Source organism: Jaculus jaculus, chromosome 1 (assembly GCF_020740685.1).
Source record: "Jaculus jaculus isolate mJacJac1 chromosome 1, mJacJac1.mat.Y.cur, whole genome shotgun sequence".
Lineage (NCBI taxonomy): Eukaryota > Metazoa > Chordata > Mammalia > Rodentia > Dipodidae > Jaculus > Jaculus jaculus.
This window is the reverse complement of record NC_059102.1, coordinates 186,630,893-186,655,269: the sequence shown is the minus strand read 5'-3', so window position 1 is coordinate 186,655,269 and position 24,377 is coordinate 186,630,893. Positions and strand designations below refer to the sequence as shown.

Here is a 24,377-nt window from a genome sequence, read left to right as displayed (position 1 = left end):
TGATATCCTTTAATTTCTGCTTTTATAAGTTTTGAGTCTCCTCGGGTCTACCACCAGATTTCCCTGGAGGAGGTGGTAAAACTAGCAGTGGGAGCAACACTCATGTTTGAATTACTATTTTCTTTACAATGTCTCCTGGGCCCTGGCAGATGTGATAGCGGTGGCTCATATCTTTTCTTGTTGTACTGATGGATCTTGGTTCTCCCAAGTATTTGCTGCCATCCATTAAAAATTTAAAAAGCAGATTCTTCAACCAAGAATGAGAGCAGCATGTTGCTTTTGATTTTGGGGGGTTTGTTTCTGTCATTTTAAAAAATTTATTTATTTGAGAGCGATAGAGAGAGAAAGAGGCAGATAGATCAATAGAGAACAGGCATGCCAGGGCCTCTAGCCACTGCAAAGGAACTCCAGACGCGTGCACACCCTTGTGCATCTGGCTAACGTGGGTCCTGGGGAATCGAGCCTTGAACCGGGGGCCTTAGGCTTGACAGGCAAGCGCTTAACTGCTAAGCCATCTCTCCAGCCCTGTTTCTGTCATTTTTTTAATGTGTGTACATATGAGTGTGCATGCTCATTTGTGTGAGGGATGGCATGTGCTTGCTGCTGTGTAGTTAGTCATCAGAAGAAAACTCAGTCCTTGTCTGCCACCTTGTCTGAGGCAGGCTCTCTCATTGCTGTTTACATCTACGTTCACTCGCCTAGCTGGCCCATGAGCTTGTGGGAGATGCTCCTTACTCCCCAGTGGTAGGCACACAGGGTATACAGAAGCCTGCTATAGCGTCCAGCTTTTACATGGGTTCTGAGGATCCAAATGCAGGTACACACACTTGTGTGGTGCTTTATCCACCGAACCATCTTGCCAGTTCCTGTTTCTGTCTTTTAGAGATAGTCCCATGTAGTCCAGGCTCACCTGAAACTCCGTATGTAGCAGAGGATGGCTTTGAACTCCTGATCCTCCTGCCTTGGCCTCCTGAGTGCTGAAATTACAGGCCACCATACACGGCTTGAATACTGATGGTATTTTAGGATACTGGCAGTATTTAAAATATAATTTCTACTGGGATAGCTACAGGTACCTCTGTACTCCTGTGTATTATTGCCTACTTTCACAAGTAAGAGAAATTCTAAATTTCCCACCCAAGTTCATAGATTTTTACCACTTAAATTTATACCATTTGTAACTGAAATGTTCACCAAATTATTTTAGCGTTCAAACTACGTAAAAATACCAGCTGGCATTTACCTAGCTTTTAGTAGCAAGTATCAGGCACCACACTAAAAATTTTACATGCATGATCTCATGTAACTTCACGAGAGACATTAGTTTCATCTCTATTTTACAGATAAGAAACAGAGACTTGGGAGACCCACTCATCCCTGAGGGGCTATGGACAGTTAATGGTTGCTAGAGGAGGGGGAAGACACGTTCTTCAGTGTAAGTTGCCCATATACCAGTACCTAGCCCCTACCCATGCTCATGCAAACAAATAGGGTTTAACTCAGTGGTTCACAGAAAAGAAATGAAAGCAGGAAGAGGATTAGTTGAGAAGAAGTGGTTTAGAGAGGGAAGGGGATAAAAAAGGGTATAGTGAAGCAGTGACTGTGATTAAAATACATTTTATACATACACACACACACACACACACACACACACACACACACACATATATATATATATAGTGTGTATATAAAATTGTCAAAAATAAAAAAAAGCCTGAGACTTGGGGACATGAAGTAACTTCCTTAGTTAACATAAAATTGCTGATACACAAATCCTCGTTGGTCAACTCTAAAGCCCAAATTCCTTACCACCAAGCTGTAGACCCATGTTCCTATAATTTTAGAGAATCAGACTTTTCATTATATTAGCCCCTACCTACTGGGTGCACTAAACTGAGGGAACTATTGTGTTTTGCTCACGGTCATATAAAGATAAATTAAGAATACTTTCAGTATTAAAATATACAATGGATTTTCTAAGGTCCATAGCAAGGAAGAAGACAGAAGACACAGGGTACAATTGGTGAAGTATACAATTCTGGTTTAATCTGAATCTATACTCAAAGCTCTATCATATACCTATGGAAAAGATGAAATATTTTCATTTACTAGAGACTGTGAAGTACCTGTGTCCAGCTAATTGTTTTTACTATAGCAGACAATCTCTGGAGCCAAATATATTATCTACTTGTGGTAATTATTTACATATTAGTTTTATATATATATGTGTGTGTGTGTGTGTGTGTGTGTGTGTGTGTATGTGCATGCAGCCTCATTTTAATGTGTATGTCCATGTATTTATGCATGTGGCACATGCATGTGTAGGTGTGTATGTGTGAGTGTGCATATGGAGCCAAGAGGTTGATGTCATGTCTTCTTAGAACCCTCTCTACACTATTTATGAAAGCAGGGTCTCTTACTGAGCCCAGAGCTTGGCAATTCAGCTAGCCTAGCTAGCCAGCTGGCCTTAGGGATCCCCTGCCTCTGCTTCCTCAGTGCTGGCATTGCAGGCAGCTGCTCTCCCACCAGGCATCTTGTGGATGCTGGCAATCTGAACTCCAGGACTCAGGCTTTTGTGCAGTACGCGCTTTGTCCATGAGCTGTTTCCCCAGACCACCTCATTCTTTATTCAATAATGTTCTTACCCTTTCCCTCACTTTTCACTTATATTACTATCTTTTATGTACCCATGTAAACTGTGCCATTGATAAATATATGTGTTCATCAATACAATAACCTGATATGCTGGCAGAATTCTAAGATGGTACTTAGTATCTCTGTCTGTTTGTCATACACCCACCTCGTATTCGATCAAACTTGAATCTATATGCCACTCTGAATGGATTTTGAAGCTCCAATTAGGGTCCTAAATCAAGTGACTTTTAAGAAAGGGAGGTTATCTGGGTGGGCCTGACTTACTCAGATGCCTCTTTAGAAGGGACATGGCCCTTAACACGTACGTCAGAGGACAAGAGGGTATAACATGAGGGAAACTGGCTTTGCTGGCTTTGAAGATGGAGGGGGACCAGGAATACCCACAGTTTTTGTGGCAGGGGCATAGCCTTTGGCAGACACTGAATATGTCCTCTGTCTCACAATTGCAAGGCAGGGAATTCTGACACAGTCACTTAGCTTTAGATGAGAATGCAGTCTGTGTCACAGCGAGAGAACTGGGGCACCTCATGTTCAATTGCTAATCTACAGAATTGGGATAATATGGCAATATTTGAAGCCTCTGAGTTTTTGTCAACTTTTTACACAGCAGTAGAAAATTAAAACAATGGACTCTTCAGCTTCTCAGAGTTTCAACTACTATTAAGTATTTATTGATGTTGACTCCACATTACAACAGCACAACACTCCAAAGTAGTATGATAGTACTTTTTTTTTTTATAAATACAACATAGAAGGTGGCAAAATAATGCTAGTTAATCCCAAGCCCAGCAAATTAGCAAAAAAGTCACATTCAGAAAAATTTGGCAAGTACAATATATGACCTAAATCATAATTCTAGAAGAGATAGGTCCATGAGACTCTGTATGGTATCTTATATCCCACATCAGCAGTGCGAGTGTGGTCAGAGACTTGTACCACGCTGTAGAGAACAACTACCGCCCAGCGCTCAAGCCTTTTAGGCATTTAATACTTGGCTGGTTGATGTTCTTACAGAGCTGTAGAAAGCTGTACATGTGAAGCGGTAATATGAAATATATGGGGTGACTACAACATTATTTTAAGAAATACTATGTATGAATTGAGTAACTAAGCTAAGAAAGTTCAACACTTTTATAAATAATGAAAGATATATATGTTTTTCATAAAGAACACAGTGTTTTCTTTTCATAGCAAAGTACCATTAAAGCCTCATGTTTGTACTGTTCAGCCAAATTATTATTTTTTTTTTTCCTCATTTAAAGGTTTTATTGGTTCCGACTTAACACCATCAAGTCTGGTCAGAATCAACTCAGTCTAGCTGATGTTGAATCATTGCATTCAAAAAGCGGTCTTTGAAGATTGGCCTTACAGACTACTCAGGGCCCAGCACCTTCTTAAGGCAAGGTTCTATGCCATCAGGGAAGTGAAATGAACTAAACATTTTCATCTACCACATCTTAGTGCCAATGGGAAGAAATATCTTGTAGCATAAGCTTCTTTTCTTCCTCGCTAAGTCTCCCTTTCTCTCAAGTAGTCTAGCTCCTACGGGCAGCTTCTCATCGATGCCACTCTCAGTCTCACCCACATTCAACTTGCTCAACACGTCTCAAATCTTCAGCTACACAGGCCTCAGCTCCGTTCATGTCCCCTGGCACATGTGCTCCAAATGTCCAGCCACCTTCACATTCCTTGACTCATGAATGGCAGTGTTTTTTGTTTTTGTTTTTGTTTTTACCTACATTTTAAGGTTTAGAAGAAAAGCAAAGGAAAGTCTGGCCTCTACCAGCTCTCCTGCCCCTATGCTGCTTTTATCCAGCCAAATATCCACCCACCCCCACACCTTCCAAACCCTGTTTCCTCCAATCACTGTAGGCCTTGGTCATTGGGGTTAGGGGTCTGGATGCCTCTTGTGGAATGGACTGTAATATAGTTCTGTTTTATTCAGAATCCTTTAAATTATTTAAATTTAAGTTAGCTTTTAATATGGATTGTAAATAAGCTTCCTACCAAGGTAGCATATGAAGGAAATACTACACAAAAAAAAGGTGAAAACTAAGGTATTAACTCTGTTACAAAGCCCTTGATATGTATACAATTTAAGGCAAGTAGTTCCTTCCTTATGGTTTGATAGAAAGAATTTTGCACAGACGAGGCATTTACTGAGTTCTTTGTCTTTTGCTCTTCCTTTGCCATCCTCACGTATTGCACGGTTTCTCTGTAGCTGTCTGAAGACACTGCACCTTCAGAGCCACGGAAGTGTCCTCTTACACACTTCACACCAGCATGCTATGTAGCACCCACATCTTGTGTTTAAAGGCACTTGGAGATAATATAAAATGTGGTTACCTTTGAATATTTAGTTGCCTTTAGTATTTTGGCATTTTAGACCACTTTAATCACAGCAATTCCAAAAGTTTTAGATTGGACAATACATGTTAATTTTCTGTGCAATGTGTACAAGTCTATAAGCATCACCTACTTAAACTATCAAGTAAGAAAAATATTATTTTGGTGTTTTTTTAAAAAAATTCTCTTAAGTCAAAAGTATATTTCTGCCTTTTACATAAGGTGACAGAGGAGTATGTTGGTCAGAGCGACGGCTCACAAGTTTTCAGCTTGAACAAGGGTGCTGGTCACAGGTCCTCACTTTCTACCAAGCCGCTGCTCAGTGTCAGGTGAGATGGATTGGCCTCCGGCTGGAACGCGGCCTTGATGTCTAGTCCCTGGTCCGAAAGGGCTGCGTAGCGACTGGCTGACGGCCGCACTTTTTTTGGCTTGGTGGTCTGTGGCTGATGATGCCACTGGGCTACAAAGAGAAAGAGTGAGTTCAGATTTTTATCCAAGACATCCTTGGAAAGCCCTTAGATGCTTCTAGCAAAAACAGACTGTCTTTTGAACTGGGCATGGTAGCTCACACCTGCAGTTCCAGCACTCTGGAGGGGAGACAGAGCCAGGAGGATTGCTGTAAGTTTGAGGCTAGCTAGGGTTGCATAGTGAGTTTCAGGCCAACCTAAGCTACAGAATGAGAAAACAAAAAGCACACACACAAAAAGAATTTCTTTTGGTAGACACCAGGCACAATTTTTTTTTTTTTTTCATGAAAGACTGAACACATCCATGGTAAAGACATGGAAAATTTAGAGATATGCATTTTCTTCATATATCACATAATTACTATTTCATTACTTCTATGGTATGGTAAGAGCTAGGTAATAAAGGGCACATTTATCCTTACATTAATAATACTGCAACAGCAGAAATCCTTCAGAATAGTTGGCAAGCTTCTAAATCTTACCTGTCTTCCTCATTCTAAAAGCGTATTACCTTCAAGAATTATAGCTAGGAATTCTAGATGAATATTTTAATGTTAATAAATTAGACACAATTGGGCAATTAGAATGTTGAGGACACTCATTTATTGAAGGACCTCAGACATTGATTTCTTTTTCAAAAACAGGTAAAATTTAAAATTAGTTTTTATGGAGGGTTTCCTTACATCAGTGGATCATAGGATGTGATTGTACTAGTGTTTAACTTCAATAGGAAGTTTAAAAATGTTTTTAGGATGCACATAAACAAACACACATACACAAATAATGAGAAATATTCTAGTGAGCTGCTTAAGTATATTAATGAGAAAAGCAGGGAGCCATTGCACGCATCTCAACATGGGTGGTTCACACATTTAGAGTATAGTAGGACACTGTGACAGAATCATAACATAGGAAGAAATGTTAAAAGACAGTCATTTGCAGAACACAGTAACGAGAAAATGTGAAAAGTATTTGTTCTTGTCTATGGTTAACTCCTAAGGATGCTCAGTAAGGAAGCCACAGCTGACTAGCCAGCGTCAGAAATCAACATGCACATCTTGCTAATGTTCAGAGCTCCTGATTGATACTTGGACATTTGTTCTCCTGCTGGGATTTCACTATTAATGTCGAGAAACTACAAATAGAAAGAGAAAGAGCAACATGAATTGTCTTGGCAAACAAAAGAGGCTGCAGTTTATAAGACGAGCATAACGTCCAGAGATCTTTAATTCAGTGCGTGATGCAGGAAAAGGAAGGAAGCAGCACTCACTGTAGACGTCCAGCCTGGCGGTGCAGGACACAATGCCTGCGTCATTCTTGGCTGACACAGTGTACCACCCAGCGTCTTCTTTTGTGGCTCCCTGAATGAGCAGGCAGATGTAGCCATGATTATCCTGGTGCATGCTGGGGAAAAGGATGAAGTCATTAGGGCTCTAAATTTTTAAAAAGTAGCTGTGGACGTGAGGCATCATTTTTAATTAGGTCATTAGAAACAGAACTGTGCAAGTGGCAGATAAAAGGATCATGCTTATTCTGGAGAGGCGGCTAGCCCCATTAAGCGAATGGAGGAGAGAAGCAGACCTCCAGAGGGTGAATACATCTGCACTGATTCCTAGGGGAGGCCCCGCTTTCCCAAAGCCGGTGACCCGTCCCCTTGTCACCACTGTAGCAAGTGAATTCATTCGTCTTGTCTTTTTCATATCAACACTTAAAAACTCGGTACTGCGTTAAGTACTATGCGATTCATTCCCATACCAATATAGCTTCCCTGCAAAAGCTTAAACCTACATTTGGGTACACAGTGACCTTTGTCTTTGACATCACGACTTTTACAGGTACTGATTTCTATGCTGTACTGGTACCGATCATCAGAACTGAGCCATTTTGCAGTCTTACCTTACTCGGTCAGTGCTGTGAGTGAGTGACTCATTTTCTTTCTTCCAGAATATCTGAGGTGGTGGGACTCCTGAAATGCGGCACTCCAGCCGTACCGGGTACCCATCAGCAACTCCTGTGTTTTGCAGCTTCTCAAGAAACACAGGAGGTTTGTGGGCTTCTTTAGCTAAGAAAACATGAGGTGAATTATCTATCAGTTATTTATCAATGATACACAAAGGATTCAGAAGCCTTTAAGCAAAAGATTGCTTGAGTAGACATTTCATTTTGTGACACCATTTTCACTTCAGGTGGTAAGAGGCTAACCCTCTCCTGTCGACGCTTTACCAAGCGAAGGTGTGTTTCCTGCCCTCAGTCCCCTCAGTTAATTCACACTGATTGGCCCCCACAGCCCACTGGCCATCTGTCTGACAGACTGTGGCTTCGGAAGTCAGGGATATAGATAGCATCAGTGGGGTCTTTGCTACTGCTAATGTTGGCAGGTGTGCAGTCACAGCCTTGGCTATCTACTGCCACCTAGTGATGCTAGAGGGACAGTGTTTGCAGGAAGCGGAGCTGCTTGGATTCCCCCACTGCCAGCTGATATGTTTACTGTGAAGATTTTGCAGCGGTAACTTGTAACTTAAGTGAGACATATTGTATGGTTTAATGAGGAAAAACACAAGATGGATTTCTGTCAAAATTTTGCAGCTCTAAGTAGTTACCTGTAAACTAAGAATGTACATCCTATAAATTACAAATCCACACTTGTGTGCTTTGAAGGGAACTATTTAAAATGGCAATTTTTCGAGCCTACCCTGAGACTACAGTGAATTTCAGGTCAGCCTGAGCCAGAGTGAGACCCTACCTTGAAAAACCAAAAAAGAAAAAAAAAGGCAACTTTATCATTGTCTTATAGGAAGGAAGCTTTAAGACTCAGCCTGAATAATTGGAACTGACTGACTGATGATCAGTAACACTCTTGAGTATTTCCAGCCAGTGGAAATTATTTTGGAGGGCCATTGTGGAAACAATTTCAGAGGAAGAATAAGGTTTGATTTTCTTCTGCACTCACAAAAATGCATTTGAAGATTCACATCTTTCTGTCCCTACCACCTCATCTGGAGTGACATATATATCACAATGTGTAGTTAGGACAGTGCTCAAGAGAATAGAAATCCTACTAGAAATTTTCGAGCACCTAACATCTGGAGTTCTGTAGTGGGCTGCATTCTTACTGACATTTGCACAGTTATTGACCTAGACTATTTGGAGGAGAATGGGAACAGAAGCTCACTTCACATTCTGTCTGGGTCTCAGTGTTGAAAAGAGCATCAAGTGTTTAAAGCCATTCCGGATATTCTAACAGCTCAGTGGTAGGGATAATGTGCTGCTCTGGAGCACTGCTGGGCAGGGCACTGGTTAAAACATACTGAAACACTATGGTTCCCACTCTTATATGGGGAGGCTAGGATGCTGAGGCATTTGTCATCTGTTTGCTGAAGGTGATATGACTCCTAAAGTCTACACAGACTGGTAAACTAATACCCGATGGTAAAAACCTTCATTCCTGTCACTATGCACTGCCAATTCCTGACTGACGTGCTTAGGCATCAGAGATGTCTGTGCCCTTTGGATCCTCAAGTCTCAGTCCTGAAGGACAGCTGTGGCTGTGATCAAAAGGTATACTTAGGGCAGCAGAGATGGCTTAGTGGTTAAGGTGATTGCCTGTGAAGCCGAAGGATCCAAGTTTTATTCCCCAGAACCCATGTAAGCCATGTATGCACAAGGTGGCAAACGTGTCTGGTATGTGTTTGTAGTGGCTAAAGGCCCTGGCGTGCCCATCCTCTCTCTCTCTGCCTCTTTTTCTCTGTCTCTTAAATAAATAAATAAGTAAATAAAATATTAAAAATTTATTGAAAAAGAGGCATTTAATTGGAGAAAGGTGAACAGCTTTAGTGGAGGTGAGAGGATGAGTGACAGGAACCCTAACGGGAGGGCTCTCCATTGCTCTGCGCGCCATGCAACAGCACAGTTAAAGTGACAGCGCAGCTGCACAGGGCTGCGCGGGGACTCACCAAGACTGCACGTGGCGGGCTTCGCAAACAGAGGTTTAAAAACAAACGTTGCCAGGCGTGGTGGCGCACACCTTTAATCCCAGCACTCAGGAGGCTGAGGTAGGAGGATTGTGCTGAGTTTGAGGCCAGCCTGAGATTAATTCCAGGTCAGCCTGAGCTAGAGCAAGACCCTACCTCCAAGAACAAAGCAATAAAACAAACAAATGTTATGTTTTGGTATGCTTCTTCTTTTTTGAAAAAAATATTTTATTATTTATTTATTTGAGAGAGAGAAAGAGAGAGAGAGAGAGATTGAGAATGAATGGGTGTGCCAGAGCCTCAAGCCACTGCAAATGAACTCCAGATGCATGCGCCCCCTTGTGCATCTGGTTTATGTGGGTCCTGGAGAATAGAATTTGGATCCTTTGGCTTTGCAGGCAACGTCTTAACCGATAAGCCATCTCTCCAGCCCAGGTATGCTTCTTTTTAAAAACAGATTTCAGACTATCAGTATTTTTACTTATGCCATATTTCTAAGGATGGTATAAATCTTTCCATTAATGTATTTTCCTTTTAAACTTTTCAAAGGGTATGAGTTCATATAATAGCACTTACAAAATTTACTTAAAGTAGAATCATTTAAAGAGAAAATCTGACTTTAATTTGATTATGAAATTCGATGTGGGTGACAATGTTATTTATAGTTTTTTAAAATTAAATTACTATATTTATTGAGGAAAGTACAGAGCTAAGGAAAAGCACCCATGCAGTCAGAGATCCCATGTGGGGGGCCTGGAAAAACCTTGTAAAGAAGAGAGAGAAAAGGAGGCTGGAGAAATAAATAGCTTAGCAGTTAAGGTGCTTGCCTGCGAAGCCTAATAATCCATGTTCGACTCTCCAGCTCCCACTAAGCCATATGTACAAGAAAATGCAAGCATGCAGAGTCACACAGGCACACAAGATGGTGGACATGTCTGGAGTTTGATTGCAATGGATAGAGAGGCCCTTGCACACTAATTCTCTCTTCCATAAACAAAAATACGGGGGGGGGGGGAGAGGGAGGGAGGGAGGGAGGGAGGGAGGGAGGGAGAGAAAGAGAGAGAGAGAGGAAAATTTGAGGAACTCCTGCCATGCGGTGAGCTGGAGGGATAAAGAACCTATAAGAACTTATGTAGAGGGTAAGGGCTGGAAGTTCTCAAGTGGTCAGAGAGATTTACAATTTTTGAAGTTTGAAATCAGTGTCTACTCTGCTAAAAATAAGTGTACTGTGCAATGTGTGTAAGAACCTTCTTCAGTTCTTGAAGGCTTTGGTGCTGTTGGTCTTTCCTGTGTAACATGGGGGTCATCGTGTACGTGATGAGGTGTGACTCAGAAAAGATGCTGGAACCTTTTCCCTTCTATGTCAGGCTACAACAGCCATGCTGAAGTAAGAGAATCACTGCTTTTGATTTACTAAACCTCTAGCATGCCCTCATCCTATTTTGGTGACAATCTGTTTTGTTAGACTTTTGACTTATTCTCCACATTGCTTAATAATGTAGAATTAGTTTCCAAGCATAATCTGATGACATTCATTATGGCAATAAGAAAGGAACTCCGCCACAGCCTACCAGCGACCACAAGCTCCAGACTAAATGAGTTCTGTCCTGCTCTGTTGGTGGCTATACAGGTGTAGATGCCAGCATCTCGGGACGTGACGGGTTCTATGATCAGAGAGTGCACCCCATTCTCACGGACGAGCATCTTGTGAGCGCTATCAGGGCGAATTGGCTTCCCATCGAGTTGCCAGCTTAGATCTGGGGTTGGTAATCCACTGACCTAAATAAATCAGAAAGGAAATACATATAAATTTCTCTAATATTATAATGATGAATTCATGGATAACCAACAGACCAGCTTTAGTTCCTTCTTTGGTTGAACAAGAGAAGGCTGCAGAAGCAGCATGCATTATGTTAAGTCTTTTGCTTAAATCCTTTGCATGTTTTTATCAGCAATCACTGGCTTACTTTTAAACATTTCTTACAGAACAATCTAGAGACAAGTGGATTAGGGATTAAAAAAAAATTCTGCCATCATCTTCTTTCACTCAGGACTATAAAAATTCTTGGGGTGATGTCAGCACCAGTTCTGAGTTCTTTGGAAAAAAAGTGAACCCTTCGCAGCAATCACAGGCCCTCAGCTGGCACACACGCAGCTAAGCTCTGCATGATGGGAGTGGCCATTGCTATGGAGACACTGGTTAATGCATCCATTAGGACACAGAGCTATTATTATTCTATAATCTTTGAAACGGAATCACAAAAGCAACTTGAAATTACCCAGAAAGTCATCTCAACAAATTAGCATCACAATGGATACATCATAAAATCTTAAAACCATGACAGTTGTGTTGACCAAGGAGCAGATAAAAGCGCATTTAATTGCTACTAACACGTTGTGCTGGGAAGGAAAGGGATGGCTGCCATCTGTCAGCCTTTTACAGCACTGCCCTGATTGAGAACAGGAGAAAACCACAGTTAAGAATGGTCTTTTTTTTTTTTTTTTTTGCCTCCCCTTCCTCTACACTACTAGTGAGGTATTAAGACACGAGGAGAAATGTCTGTTCGATTATAAAACAATTCCTTTGAAGAGCTAGCTTTGCCCAAATCAGCCAGAGAACTCACAAATTCCATGCCTGCCTAATCACTTCTACCTACAAGACATTTCCCACTCATGCAGTAAAGTTTAGAGAATCTGAAGGAATAAAAATCCAGATACACCTAAACTATAGGTTCACAGGGCAAGAGTTCAGAGACAGTCGTAAAGTAGTGGCTTTTGAGATGACGAGGCTTCATTGCCCATCTGTGCCCTTGCCGTCCCCCGTTCTCCACAGGCGCACTTTCCCCACGCGGAGCCAGCAGAAGCAGTATAGAGGCAGGGGGAGTAGACACATCTGCTTGGGCTCCAGGCCTTTGCCATGTTTAGAAATAAAGTACCATGATGCTTCCCTTGCTCCCTGGGTTAGATACTGGACATGCAGGATCATGACAGAGGCTGTAGGAAGTTTAGCAGGAGAGAGGCCCAAGGCACCAGGTCCTCTCAGAACGCCTAAGTCACGGCAGACAGGTTCCAGCGGGTGGAGTACTCATGCCTAGGCAAGGGAGGCTGTCTTATTTCTGTCACTGCAATGCTCCCAGTGCGTAAGTAAAGAAGCATGATCTCAGAAGCGTGAGGCCATTACGAGCTGGCACCAAGGGATCTGCACTCTTGATACACGTGGGAACGGAGCGAGAAGAGCACGTCTGCTAGTACAAGATTCTTTCTCCTGGGATTTGCTACCTGGGAAGGTACAAGCGGAGCATGAGATGTGCCTCTGGGGATGCAGGGGTGGGCTCTGGAGGAGAAGTAAGCTCTAGTCTCAGCGTTTGGCTTGCTAAGACATCCCCCCACACCACCGCTCCTTTCAAAAGCTCAAATACACTGAGAAAAATTTCCCTCAGAAGTAGGTAACAATATCTATTCCTGTGGCAAGACTATTTTTTTTTTGAGACAGGGTCACATGTAACCCAGGTCGACCTCATTCTAAGTAGCCAATTACTTTGCACTCCTGATCCTCCTGCCCCTCCTTCTCTAGGTCTGGGATTACAGGGGTGAGGGGGTGCCACAACCTGGTAACTTTTTATATTTTCTTTATTCTCGTTAGATCATCAGAGTGAAATCAAGCACAGATCATTTTGTTTCCCAGTATCTTTTTTTTTTCTCTTTCTTCAAGGTAGGGTCTCACTTTAGCCCAGGCTGACCTGGAATTCACTATGTGGTATCAAGGTGGCCTCGAACTCACAGCGATCCTCCTACCTCTGCCTCCCAAGTACTGGGATTAAAGGTGTGTGTCACTACGCCTGGCCTAGAAAATTATTTTTAATTGGCAAATAAAAATGGTAACTTTATATTTATTGCACACATGATGTTTGGGGATATGTACACATTACGGAAAGGCAAAATTAAGCTAATTAGCACATGCATTATCTCAATGTTTACCTTTTTGTGGTAAAAACATTTAAAGTCTGCATTCATTTCAAGTACATGATAGATCATTTTACCAGCTTCTCAGACTTGCTCCCCCCGCCCTTAGTAACCACCCTTCATTTCTCTGCTCCCCTGAGTTCAACTTTTTAAGACTGTACAGAAGTGATGCGTGAATGAGGTCATGCAGGATTTGTATTTCTATGCCTGGATTATTTCACTTAACATAATGTCCTCCAGATTCATTATGCTGTCATTAATGGCAGAATTTCTTTCTTTTAAACTGCTGGAGAGTGGTCCATTGTGCATGTAATTTGTTGACAAATTGATTTATCTGTTGATGGACACTAAGTTGACTATTTTGGCTGCTGTGAAAACTGTGACTAATGGGAGTGAATATGCCTCTGATTCTATTACCTCTGGCATGGGATGTAGATTGTGCAGTCATTCAATGCATGGACTCTGAAGAGTCTAAAAATGAGGGTTGGAGAGGTGGCTCAGTGGTTAAAGGAATTTATTTGCTTGCAAAGCCTGCTGACCTGGGTTCAATTCCCCAGTATCCATGTAAAGCCAGATGCACAAAGTGGTCCATGCATCTTGAGTTTGCTGAAGTGGCAAGAGGCCCTAGCATGCCCATATTTTTCTCTCTCTTTCTCAAATGAAATATAACATAAATAAAATATATTGAAATTCAATTTGTCTTTATTCTGCAAAATTATTTTGGAAAACAAAATATTTTAAAGAATATATCTATTCTTCTTGTATGTTTTTTCTTTCTATTTGTTTTTAGGAGTCTAAATCTATTTTTTTGAAAAGGAAATAATGGCAAATCCTCTAAGCAGTTACTTTCTGAAATCCCAGACAGACCCAGCAGAGGGAGCCAAATAATTTTTAACACTATCCATATTTAAGAGGTTGCTAAGGAATAGAGCAAGAAGGGAGGAATACAAGAGTAGATATATGAATAGATGAAAAAATGAAGATCACCTGAAGGGCACTGGTAGATCCATCACCTTTAATACTTGAACAAAGTGAACAACTAAAGGAAGAAATGAAACCCTCCTGTGACTTTCTGGAATTGACGCCAGGGTTCAGAGTAAAGAAACCTTTACAAGAAATCCAGAAGTAGAGAAGCGGCATGGTGGAAAGTGTAGATATGGAACAGTTTCCATGTGCGGCCTTCTTAGTTTACCTAAGGAGCTGCACAGATGCAATAAGGGACAGGGGAGGAGCAGTTTGGAGGCAGGAGCCAACTCACTTTGCAGTCCATTCGGCAGAGCTTTCCTTCCTGAACCGTCAGGTCTCCAGGCGCCTGCAAGAAGTGAGGTCTGAAGAATCGCTCCTGAATGGGTTCGTTTTCATCTCCACTGTCCCTTGATCTAGACCGAGGCCTGGAAACAGGATACAAGGTAGGCTGATAAATTGACAGACACGTAGGAATCCAGGCTTAGGTCTGTTTTTTTTATAATAACATGATAAATTCCTTATCTGATACCTACACCCCCAAGATTTGCAAATAACAAAAACCAGACAAAACAAAACAAAAAAGACAAAAAGAAAAAATAAGCAAACAAAAATATCATTATTTTCACTTGGAAGTTTTTAAAACAAACATTTATTTATTTGAGAGAGAGAAAGAGGGAGGGGGAGGGAGGAAGGGAGGGAGAGAGGGAGAGAGAGAGAGAGAGAGAGAGAGAGAGAAAGAGAGAGAGAGAGAGAGAGAGAGAGAGAGAGGAGAGAGGGATGGAATAGGTGCTCCAGGGCCTCCAGCCACTGCAGATGAACTCCAGATGCATGCAACCCCTTGTGCTTATGTGGGTCCTGGAGAGTGGAAATGGGATCCTTTGGCATTGCAGGCAAACGCCTTAACCATTAAGCCATCTCTCCAGCCCTCATTTGGAAGTTTATGATGAATTAAATAGTTTGCCAAGTGCAGACTAATATATAAATGGAAAAGCTGGTCATGGTGGTGCATGCCTTTAGTTCCAGCACTTGGAAGGCAGAGGTGGGAGGATTACTGTGAATTCAAGGCCAGCCTGGGACTAGAGTAAGACCCTACCAGAATAGGCAAAACAAAACAAAAAAGTAAAATGGCTTTTCCTAATGCTTACCAAATCTTTTCATAGAAATTGCTATTAATTTTCTACTATGGTTTTAACTTTGTAGCTAATAAAAATTTATAAAATTAATATATTTCTAATTCCTTCTTTATGTAAATCAGGAAAACAGACTACATTTTTAGACAAGTTTTGGTTTTCATTAGTTTACCCATATGCTTAAGGACATGATTTTCTGCTTTAAAACAAGACTGTACAAATCTCTTGGTCATGTGTATCTGCTATACATAGATTTTCAGAGGAACTAACTCCAAGTCATTGTAGGAGAAGGCTTCAGAAATGAACAAGATGTGGACTATAAACTGTGAGAAACCATTAGGAAAATTAAATTTCAAAGCACCTGGAAAACACAACAGTGGAAGAATAATAGATTAGTACCTTTGGCTAATGATTTTCAATTTTGTTCATTTAGTTTAGTGTTCTCCAAATACAGACATAATTTGCAAAGAGAATGCCTTACAGGAGCCACTGACACATGGAGAAACTGAAATGAATGAAAACAAGGAGACGATACAGGCAATGGACCTGATACTTCATGTGTATTTCTAGCTGGAGACACAGGCCATTTCCTGGACCTCACACTGTATGTGTTTTCCAGCCACAGGTCAGGCCATTTCCTGAGAGCAGACGTCGCTGCAGCAGGCTGAGAGTGCAGTCTGACATGCTCAGGTACTTGCTATCCAAGTACTAAACTAAGGGCTCTTACATCCAGGCACATGAGGTGCTACATACATGCCACTTGTTAAGTGACTTCTCAGTTTTTCTACTTTCTCTTTACAAAAGGAGCTTGCATGTATGGCCTGTAATTTAGTCAGACTATTTTAGGATGCTCTCTATACTATATCTAAATGGGAATCTAGATGGACTAACCATATTCCCTTTTTTAAAAGATATTCCTTTCTTTAAAAAATTTTATTTATTTATTTGAGAGAGATAAAGAGGCAGAGAGAGAGAGAGAGAGAGGGAGAGAACAGGTGTGCCAGGACCTCCAGCCACTGTAAATGAACTTCAGACACATGCACCACCTTGTGCATTTGGCTTACATGGGTCCTAGGGAATTGAACCTGGGTCCTTTGGCTTTGCAGGCAACTGCCTTAACTGCTAAGCCATCTCTCCAGCCCTAACCATTTTCTTTTTAAAGTTCAAATGTATGACTAGGCAAAAACATCTCTTTTGTGCCCCTGTTTGCCACTACTCGCTCAGCATCCTATCATAGCCTCAGGGCTATTAGGGATGGCAAGGGCACACACTATGTTCAGCAGGTACCTGTCTGAATACACAGACTATGACAAATCTCACCTACGTGATTTATGTTCTCATGATGTTCAAGCTGTAACTAAGTGATTTAAGAATGTACATTAACCAGTTAGCTGATCTTAAGAAAACTGGAGGCTGGAGAGATAGCTCAGTGCTGAGGCATTTGCCTGCAAAGCCCAACAACCAGAGTTCAATTCCCCACTACCCAGGTAAACCCAGATGCACAGTGGTGCATGCAGTAGAGTTCGTTTGCAGCTGCCAGGGGCCATTCTCTCTTCTCGCTGTCTCTTCTATCTCTTTCTGCGTGCAAATAAATAAAAATTTTTAAAAAAGGAATCTGGGCACTCACAATGGTCAGCCTATAATTAGCTACTGGCTAGAGAGGGTTGGTTTCGACTTTGAACATCTGCTGTGTTATATATGGTGCTGAGTCTTGATTTCTGTACACTTTGTAAATGTGTTCTACTTAGCAAACCGAAGACCATATATCTGACCAGGCTTGGCACATACTGGTCCCTCTGCATTATGAATGGCAGAGGGGTAAAATAAAGGCACTGCACGCTTGAATTTGTGTTCATATTTTGTCTTCGGTTATGTCTGCTGTGTGGTTATGCTATGCATGCTCCAGTAGCACTGACTGGATAGCAGTAGGTCAATAAGGAGCAGCACACACAGGAAGGAACGTCTGAAATACCTTCTGGCATGAGGATGGCCCGAGGGAGAGCGAGGACTGCGACCTCTTTGGTTGACAGCCTGTACCATTAGCCGTCCAGTGCAACTGACGCGGCCCTGTCAGAGACACCAGGAAAAGACATTATGTGCTGTGAACAACAGTCCACCATTACACACTGTCATGACTAGCCTCCTCTTCTCCATAAGTCATTATTTCATACTCATGTACCACTGGTAGTAAAAACCCATCTGTCTTAGAAAGGCAGTTCCTTTACTTAGGATCCCAGCTAAACTACACTTACTCAAAGAACTCAGGTGGCAAGGTCTTTCTTGTGATGTTAAATAAAGCTTTACTGTTTTATCTAGGATGGCAGTTAAAGTGACACCCTGATTAATCTGCTAAACAAAGTCTCCCTAATGCAGGCAGCTGGTCTGTGAAAGATAGCAGGAAGACATTATGCTCTTGTGATGAGTCCATTTCCATGGTCAGATATTGACTGGTTGTGGCCAATTCTGAAATTAAAGTAGAGGATTTTAGTTTTCTGGAAAAACTAGTAATATATTATTATTTAGTAATATATTTATTAAATTTAGTAGTGGCATTTCCCCAAGCCATGTACTGAGGGGAGTCTGCATGAGAACATGAGCATCACATAAGAAGAATGCATGCACAGGACAGCAAGGAGAGCATTATGACTCTGTGATACTCTGTTCTTATGAAATGAATGCATGCGTGAGTTTTCTAAAGCTTTGGGCAGGAGGAGAATACACACATGTGAATACATACATACACACATACCTCACAGAGACGCTATAAGGGTTAAATATTTGAACATAAGTTGGTCTCATAAATATCAAATAGTACATGCCGTTACAAATCGTCATTATGAAATCATAGCTAGTACTGTGTTATCATTGCCATAAGACATTCGATATGCTGAACATGCCACCAGGTGACTTTCAGGGGCCCCAGCTTTGGCATGGCTGATCCCAATAACCCGTCCTCTCTTGGCATATGTATTTTTTTGCTGAGACAGGGTCTTTCTATGTAGTTGGGCTGGCCTTCAGCTCACTGAGTAGCCTAGACTGCTTTTGAACTTAAGTCTTCCTTTCTCAGCCTCCCAAGTGTTGGGATCTCAGAAAGACTGCCCAAGTTATTTTTTAAAGTTATTTATTTACTTGCGTGTGTGCCAAGTCCTCTTGCTGCTGCAATCAAATGTCTGTATAGCTTTATGTGGGTGGCTGGGGACTTGAACCCTGACTGGCAGGCTTTGTAACTGCTTTTAACTTTAACTGCTGAGCTATCTCTTCAGGCTTTCCCTCAGTGTTCTTAATGCCAAGATGAGCCTCAGATCCATTGAATGGCTGCTTTAGCTCTGGTTTCACAGAGTCTAGGTGTGTAAGTTAGTTGCCTCGCTTACAACTGAATGACTTAATGGGTTAAAAATGTAGTACTTGTTATTATGTTTTGCATATAGTAAGCATTCACAATGTTAAAAGATTTGAGTATTGAGTATGGACATAATGGTAATAACAATCAGATGAATATAAGGCATCTATTGAATTATTTTAGCACAAATTGAATTATTTTAGCACAAAGAATTGTTTCCTGCATCTGTAGTGAACTTTCCTTTTCTTGGAAGTAGGATGTAATTTACTCCAAAAGGAAAACAAAGTACTTTTAGCACAGAAGTCAGCAAGTTTGGGAAGCAGATAAACCATTTAAACTTGCAAGGAGTCAAGTGCAGTGAGGTTTCACAGGCTTGTTTTCGGGGTGGCTGCATGTGTGGCGAAGACGCGAGATGCTGGGCTGGCTGCAACTCTAACTCAGCCCTCCTCTCTCCCTCTGCAATGACCACAGGGTGCAACATCTTGACAGACTATTCTGGAGATATTACTCATTCCTATACTGCTTTCAAGCTGTTTACTAGAAGAATACATACAAATATTGCTGGGAAATATTACCATAGCCTAGAGTTTAAGAAAAAGACATAGGTTACCACTTACAACCTTTCTAATCACTACCGAGACAGGGAGGACATGGTCTACAGGAGGCAGGACTATTAGTCTGATTACTAGTATCACTGTCCAAATATGTCACTAGCCAGTACATGACCAGGAACATTTCAAAAGGTATCTCAACTAAGAAGTTATGTATTTTTATTGAAAAAAAATCTCAGAATTCTGTGAAACCATTCTGAAGATGCCTCCTGTGTACCTTACTGAAAAGGTCAGGCTTCAAGTGTGCACATCTTATTTAGGAGAATGCTCATCCAGTATCAGCATTAAGTACTTTTAATCAGGCCAGTATGCCAATTGACTATAGAAACCATCACAATTAGAAGGCTCCAATCCACTAATGCGGTAATGCTTTTGACATTCCTGTATCTATCTGCTTTTATCATCTATGAAATAACTATGATTGTGAGCATTTCAACTGAAGCTAAAAGCAAGCCAGGAAACCTTGCTAACACACACACACACACACACACACACACACACACACACGTGCATGCATTCAACACACTAGCCTTCTAATTTTCCTTTTATTTATTTATTTGAGAGAAAGAGAAAGACAGAGAGAATGGGCATACCAGGGACTCCAGCTTTTGCAAACACCACCTTGTGCATTTGGCTGATGTGGGTCCTAGGGAGTTGAACCTAGGTCCTTTGGCTTTGAAGGCAAGTGACTTAACCACTAAGCAATCTCTCCAGCCCCACACTAGCCTTCTATACTCAGCTGTTGTTACTTTCCTATTTTGAAAAATTCCACAGAGTTTAAACCTATCATACAAAATAGGACATCTGAATTATTAATGAGATTCTGTATTAAACATCCAGCTTGTAAAGGTTGCTTGATGCCTCAAGCAAAGCCAATTATTTATGTAATATGAAAATAACATTTATGTTTCATAGTTTATGAATTTAACTTGTGGCACGCGAGCCTTTGTAAAAGCTTGCCACTTGTATACACAATGCAGTTTGAGGAAACATAAGACTGCTAAACAGGCATCCCAAACCCAAACGCAGGTCCAAGTAACTTAGCAACACAACCAAACAAAGGAAAACATTCATGTTTAGTTTTAGTCGTGTCTTAAAGATAGGATTAGGGTCTCAAATAAGCAGTTTTGGTGATCCTCCTTCTGGCTCTGCCAGGTGGAACGGGCACAATCACGCATTGTTTGGCTCAGCTTCGGTCTCTTCGGAGTTGCTTTAGCTATACAGGCTGTGCACAGTTCGAGACGCAATCAGTATGTGTTTAGAGCAGTGTGTTCTATCCCAAGTAGAATCTGGATGCAGTCAACAATATGAGCATGTTTCTTATTCCCCAAAGATTAACCCGGGTGGGAAAATACTATATTCTATAAAATACCCTGCAAAACGTTGCTATTTTCCTCTTGGTTCTCGCCCTTTCCTTGGCTGCTTTCTGTATTATTTCCACTGCCCAGGAAAGCTTGGCCTCCTGGGTTTTATTACTGAATCCGTGTTCCACTCCAGTCTCTTCCTCTTTCCCCTGGTCATTTCACAGCAGTTACGCTTCAGTGAATTAGCTACCTCCTCCTCAAGCCCAAATGCTTTTAAAATTTGAAAAGAATTTAAGGTAACAAAATGATATCAAGGATGTAGAGAGCTAACTTCACTTTTCTGTCAGTTATACTTTAAGCCTTTGAAATTAATGTCTCTTGAGAGAATTAACATTTAATTCTGATTTTCTTTTGGTATTTGCTTATGGAATAAAAAATCATTTTAAATGCATAAATTATAAGAATACCAAAAGAGTTCAATATGCAATAATAAGTGGTATAAGGTGGTGATTATGCCAGTCTTAAACATTTTTGTTACATCATTTCCATAGCCACAAAAAGATAATTTATACTGAGGTTTAGGTAGCAAAATGGCCTGCTAGTTTGTCCTCGCTTAAATACCACTTTTTAGGTGTGTACTAAAATTCCTTTCATTATTTAGACATGATTCATAAAAATCTATATCTGACATACTTGGATACATATCCTACTGGAAAATCAGGATGAAAAAGGAGTTTTACTCTTGGAATTAATACCAGCCAGGCAACACAATCAGAACCTTGTAACAGCAATAGTGCTGAGCAGTATAAATGCCAAAATTCTCTTAGAGTAACTTCGATGTGATATAATCATCTACACACTCTGAGCCTAAGGGTATAGTCAGTCCACTTGAAGGGCTCCCCCACAGTCTCTTCATAAAGTTTCCTCTTCAATTTTTTTTCTCTCTCTCTCCTTTCTCTGGTTCTGGAGATAGGACCTAGGACCCTATGTATCTTGGGTACAGACTGTATGATTGAGCTACATGCTTGGCTCCCACCTTGTCTTCTTTTAACAGGGAAAAGGAGACCCGTTGCCCTACTAATATTGTGTACATTTGGAGACAATGACATTCTAAACATTAGGAATCAGTTTGAGTATAGTGACCCTAGGGGTCTTTGACTCTTTTGCTCTTCCTGGTAGACCCAGAGAACTCATAATAATTTCCCTTTGAAAATCATTGGTGGGATGGGAGGGTTATTCTTTTAGGAGTGCTAGGCTTTTGGTTAACTGATGTAAACTGGTTCCCTTTTAATGTGCCTGTCTTCTCTCTAAAGGATGGGAGGCAAGAACCAAGGAGGAGTAATCATGGGGTTTTGCCTGGATTTGGTAAGGCAGAATCACTGAGGCTTAGGATTAGAGCAGTGATCACTCTCTGAGTCTTCTCTTGGCTCTGAGGGTGCTGGGAAAAGAACATCTACCCGGTGTCAGCTGTGCTGTGGGTGTGACCCCCATCTAGATCACAGCACCCTTCAGCACAGCTGTGGCCACTGTGGCAAAGCCATGTTTGCTACTTAACTTCTTTCCCACGGGGGTGATAAGTGGAATAAGAGGTGGTCAGAGGACCACACACCAGCAGCAAGTTAGCCACACTCCACCCCAGCTGCCTTGCTCACTCCTAATGTTCTGTGGGGTAGACTACCCCAAACAGAACTGGTCTTTGCCATCCTGGTTCCACAGGCTCGGGCAAGTAAATAGGGTTAGTGTTTGTGAATTAGAATGATGACAATCATTGTATTTACTAAAGATCCAGTGTTCTTTATATGCACTATTTATACCTATACTATTACTCTGGCTGTTTAGCAGTAAATTGACCTGCTAAAGGTCACATAGGTGGTAAAAAGCAGAGCTAGCATGGCAACTGAGATTTGCTTGATGCCAGAATGCATGCCCCTTGCCTTCATAATGACCCTGTCTGTATGGCTTCTTCTTAAGATGACCCCCCCCCCACCATCGCCCTACCTTTTCAAGGAGAAAGGCACAGGGCTTGGGGTTAGACTGCATTTGTTTGTTTGTTGTTGAGGCAAGATACCATGGAATTCAGGCTGGTCTCAAACTTCTTATGTAGTTGAGATAAACTTGAACTTCTGATCCATCTGTCTGTATCTACTAATTATAGATTATAGGTGAGTATCTCCTCACCTGGTTTGTGCAGTGCAATTAAGGCCAACACTTGAACAACTGAGCTATATCTTCAGCCACGGTAATTAATTAATTTTTGGTTTTTTGAGGTAGAATTTCACTCTAGCCCAGCCTGACCTGGGCAATGTGGAATGATCTGGGGGGATCTTCCGCAGTTGTCAGCGCATTGCACACAGTCAGAAGAGGCTAGGTGAAGAGGCAGATGGACCCTTGAGGCATGTCCAGTATCTCACTATGCTCTGCCTTTCATCATTTAGCACTTTTCCGTTTGTGTAACTATGCCAGATGAAGAGGAGAAGCAGACTCAACTGCAGTTTTACATTCATGTTCTTTTGTCCTTGAAAGTGGTTAATTCCAACACCAATTTAAAACAGCCTGGGAAAATGCCTTGAAATTAACAGCAGGAGTCCAGTGCTGCCACGTACTTTAGATACACAGAGAATTCTACCCTACAATGAATCCTGGATCTTCTCGGAAAAAGAGGAATAAAGGATCCAAAAAAAGATTTTGAATTTTGTTGAGTTCCCTACCATTTCTTTTAAGCAGTTTGAAAGTTGTTAATTATTAAGGAAATTTGTTAATTACTACAGAAATCTACTGAAAATACAGTATGAAAAAAGCAAATGCTACATTTGTTTTTTCCTACAATTACTACAAATACGAGCATAAGCACTAAAATGTCATTTCTCAATAGACGCTATGATTTTGACTATTTGTAATATATACTTACTTATTTGCAAGAGGAGAGAGAGAATGGGTACACCAGGGCCTCCTGCCACTACAAATGAACTCCAGATACATGTGCCCCTTTGTGCATCAGGTTTTATGTGGCTACTGGGGAATCAAACCTGGGTCATTAGACTTTGCAAGTAAGCGCCTTAACTGCTAAGCCATCTCTTTGGCCCGATTTTTGCTACCTTTCAGGGTGATGGCCATGCAGTCATTATTACAAAAACAGACTTTAAGAAGATACTCTGCCATAAAAACTTTATATCCACAGTGACAAGTTTGCTCTTCTCTTCCATAACCTGATAGCTGGACAGTCTGTCTTATTTTAATTTGAATAGTACTGCAGACAAATATCTCTGCATGAATAAACTATTAAAGTAAAATAAATCTGCCGGGTGTGTTGGCACATGCCTTTAATCCCAGCACTTGGGAGGCAGAGGTAGGAGGATCACTGTGAGTTCAAGGCTACCCTGAAACTACATAGTGAAATCCAGGTCAGCCTGAGCTAGAGTGAAACCCTACCTCAGAAAATAAAATAATATAAAATAAATCTTATTCAAGCTTTCTAAAACTTGCAAGTTTTGTTTAAATATCATTTTTTCTCCCACCTAAACACTAAACAGGACCAACTCTGTTTATCTTAGAAATCTGATGGGATTGAGTACATTCAACATACTATGGTCACACACTAAAACATTTTCCAATCCAATATTGTTT

The 24,377-nt window shown here is 41.2% G+C and overlaps 1 protein-coding gene across 1 annotated transcript in view; it reads right to left on the bottom strand.

The window, feature by feature from the left end:
- Positions 1 to 3,297: 3,297 nt before the first annotated feature.
- The window catches only part of Palld (palladin, cytoskeletal associated protein), a 413,077-nt gene continuing 391,997 nt past the window's right edge, over positions 3,298 to 24,377 (bottom strand). The window contains exons 15-20 of the mRNA XM_045149173.1: positions 17,471 to 17,565; positions 14,661 to 14,793; positions 11,011 to 11,218; positions 7,365 to 7,530; positions 6,739 to 6,872; positions 3,298 to 5,461 (exon numbers count right to left, since the gene is read on the bottom strand). Coding sequence (XP_045005108.1) covers positions 5,289 to 5,461; positions 6,739 to 6,872; positions 7,365 to 7,530; positions 11,011 to 11,218; positions 14,661 to 14,793; positions 17,471 to 17,565 — 909 coding nt within the window. The 3' untranslated portion in view covers positions 3,298 to 5,288. The remainder of the gene's footprint in view (positions 5,462 to 6,738; positions 6,873 to 7,364; positions 7,531 to 11,010; positions 11,219 to 14,660; positions 14,794 to 17,470; positions 17,566 to 24,377) is intronic.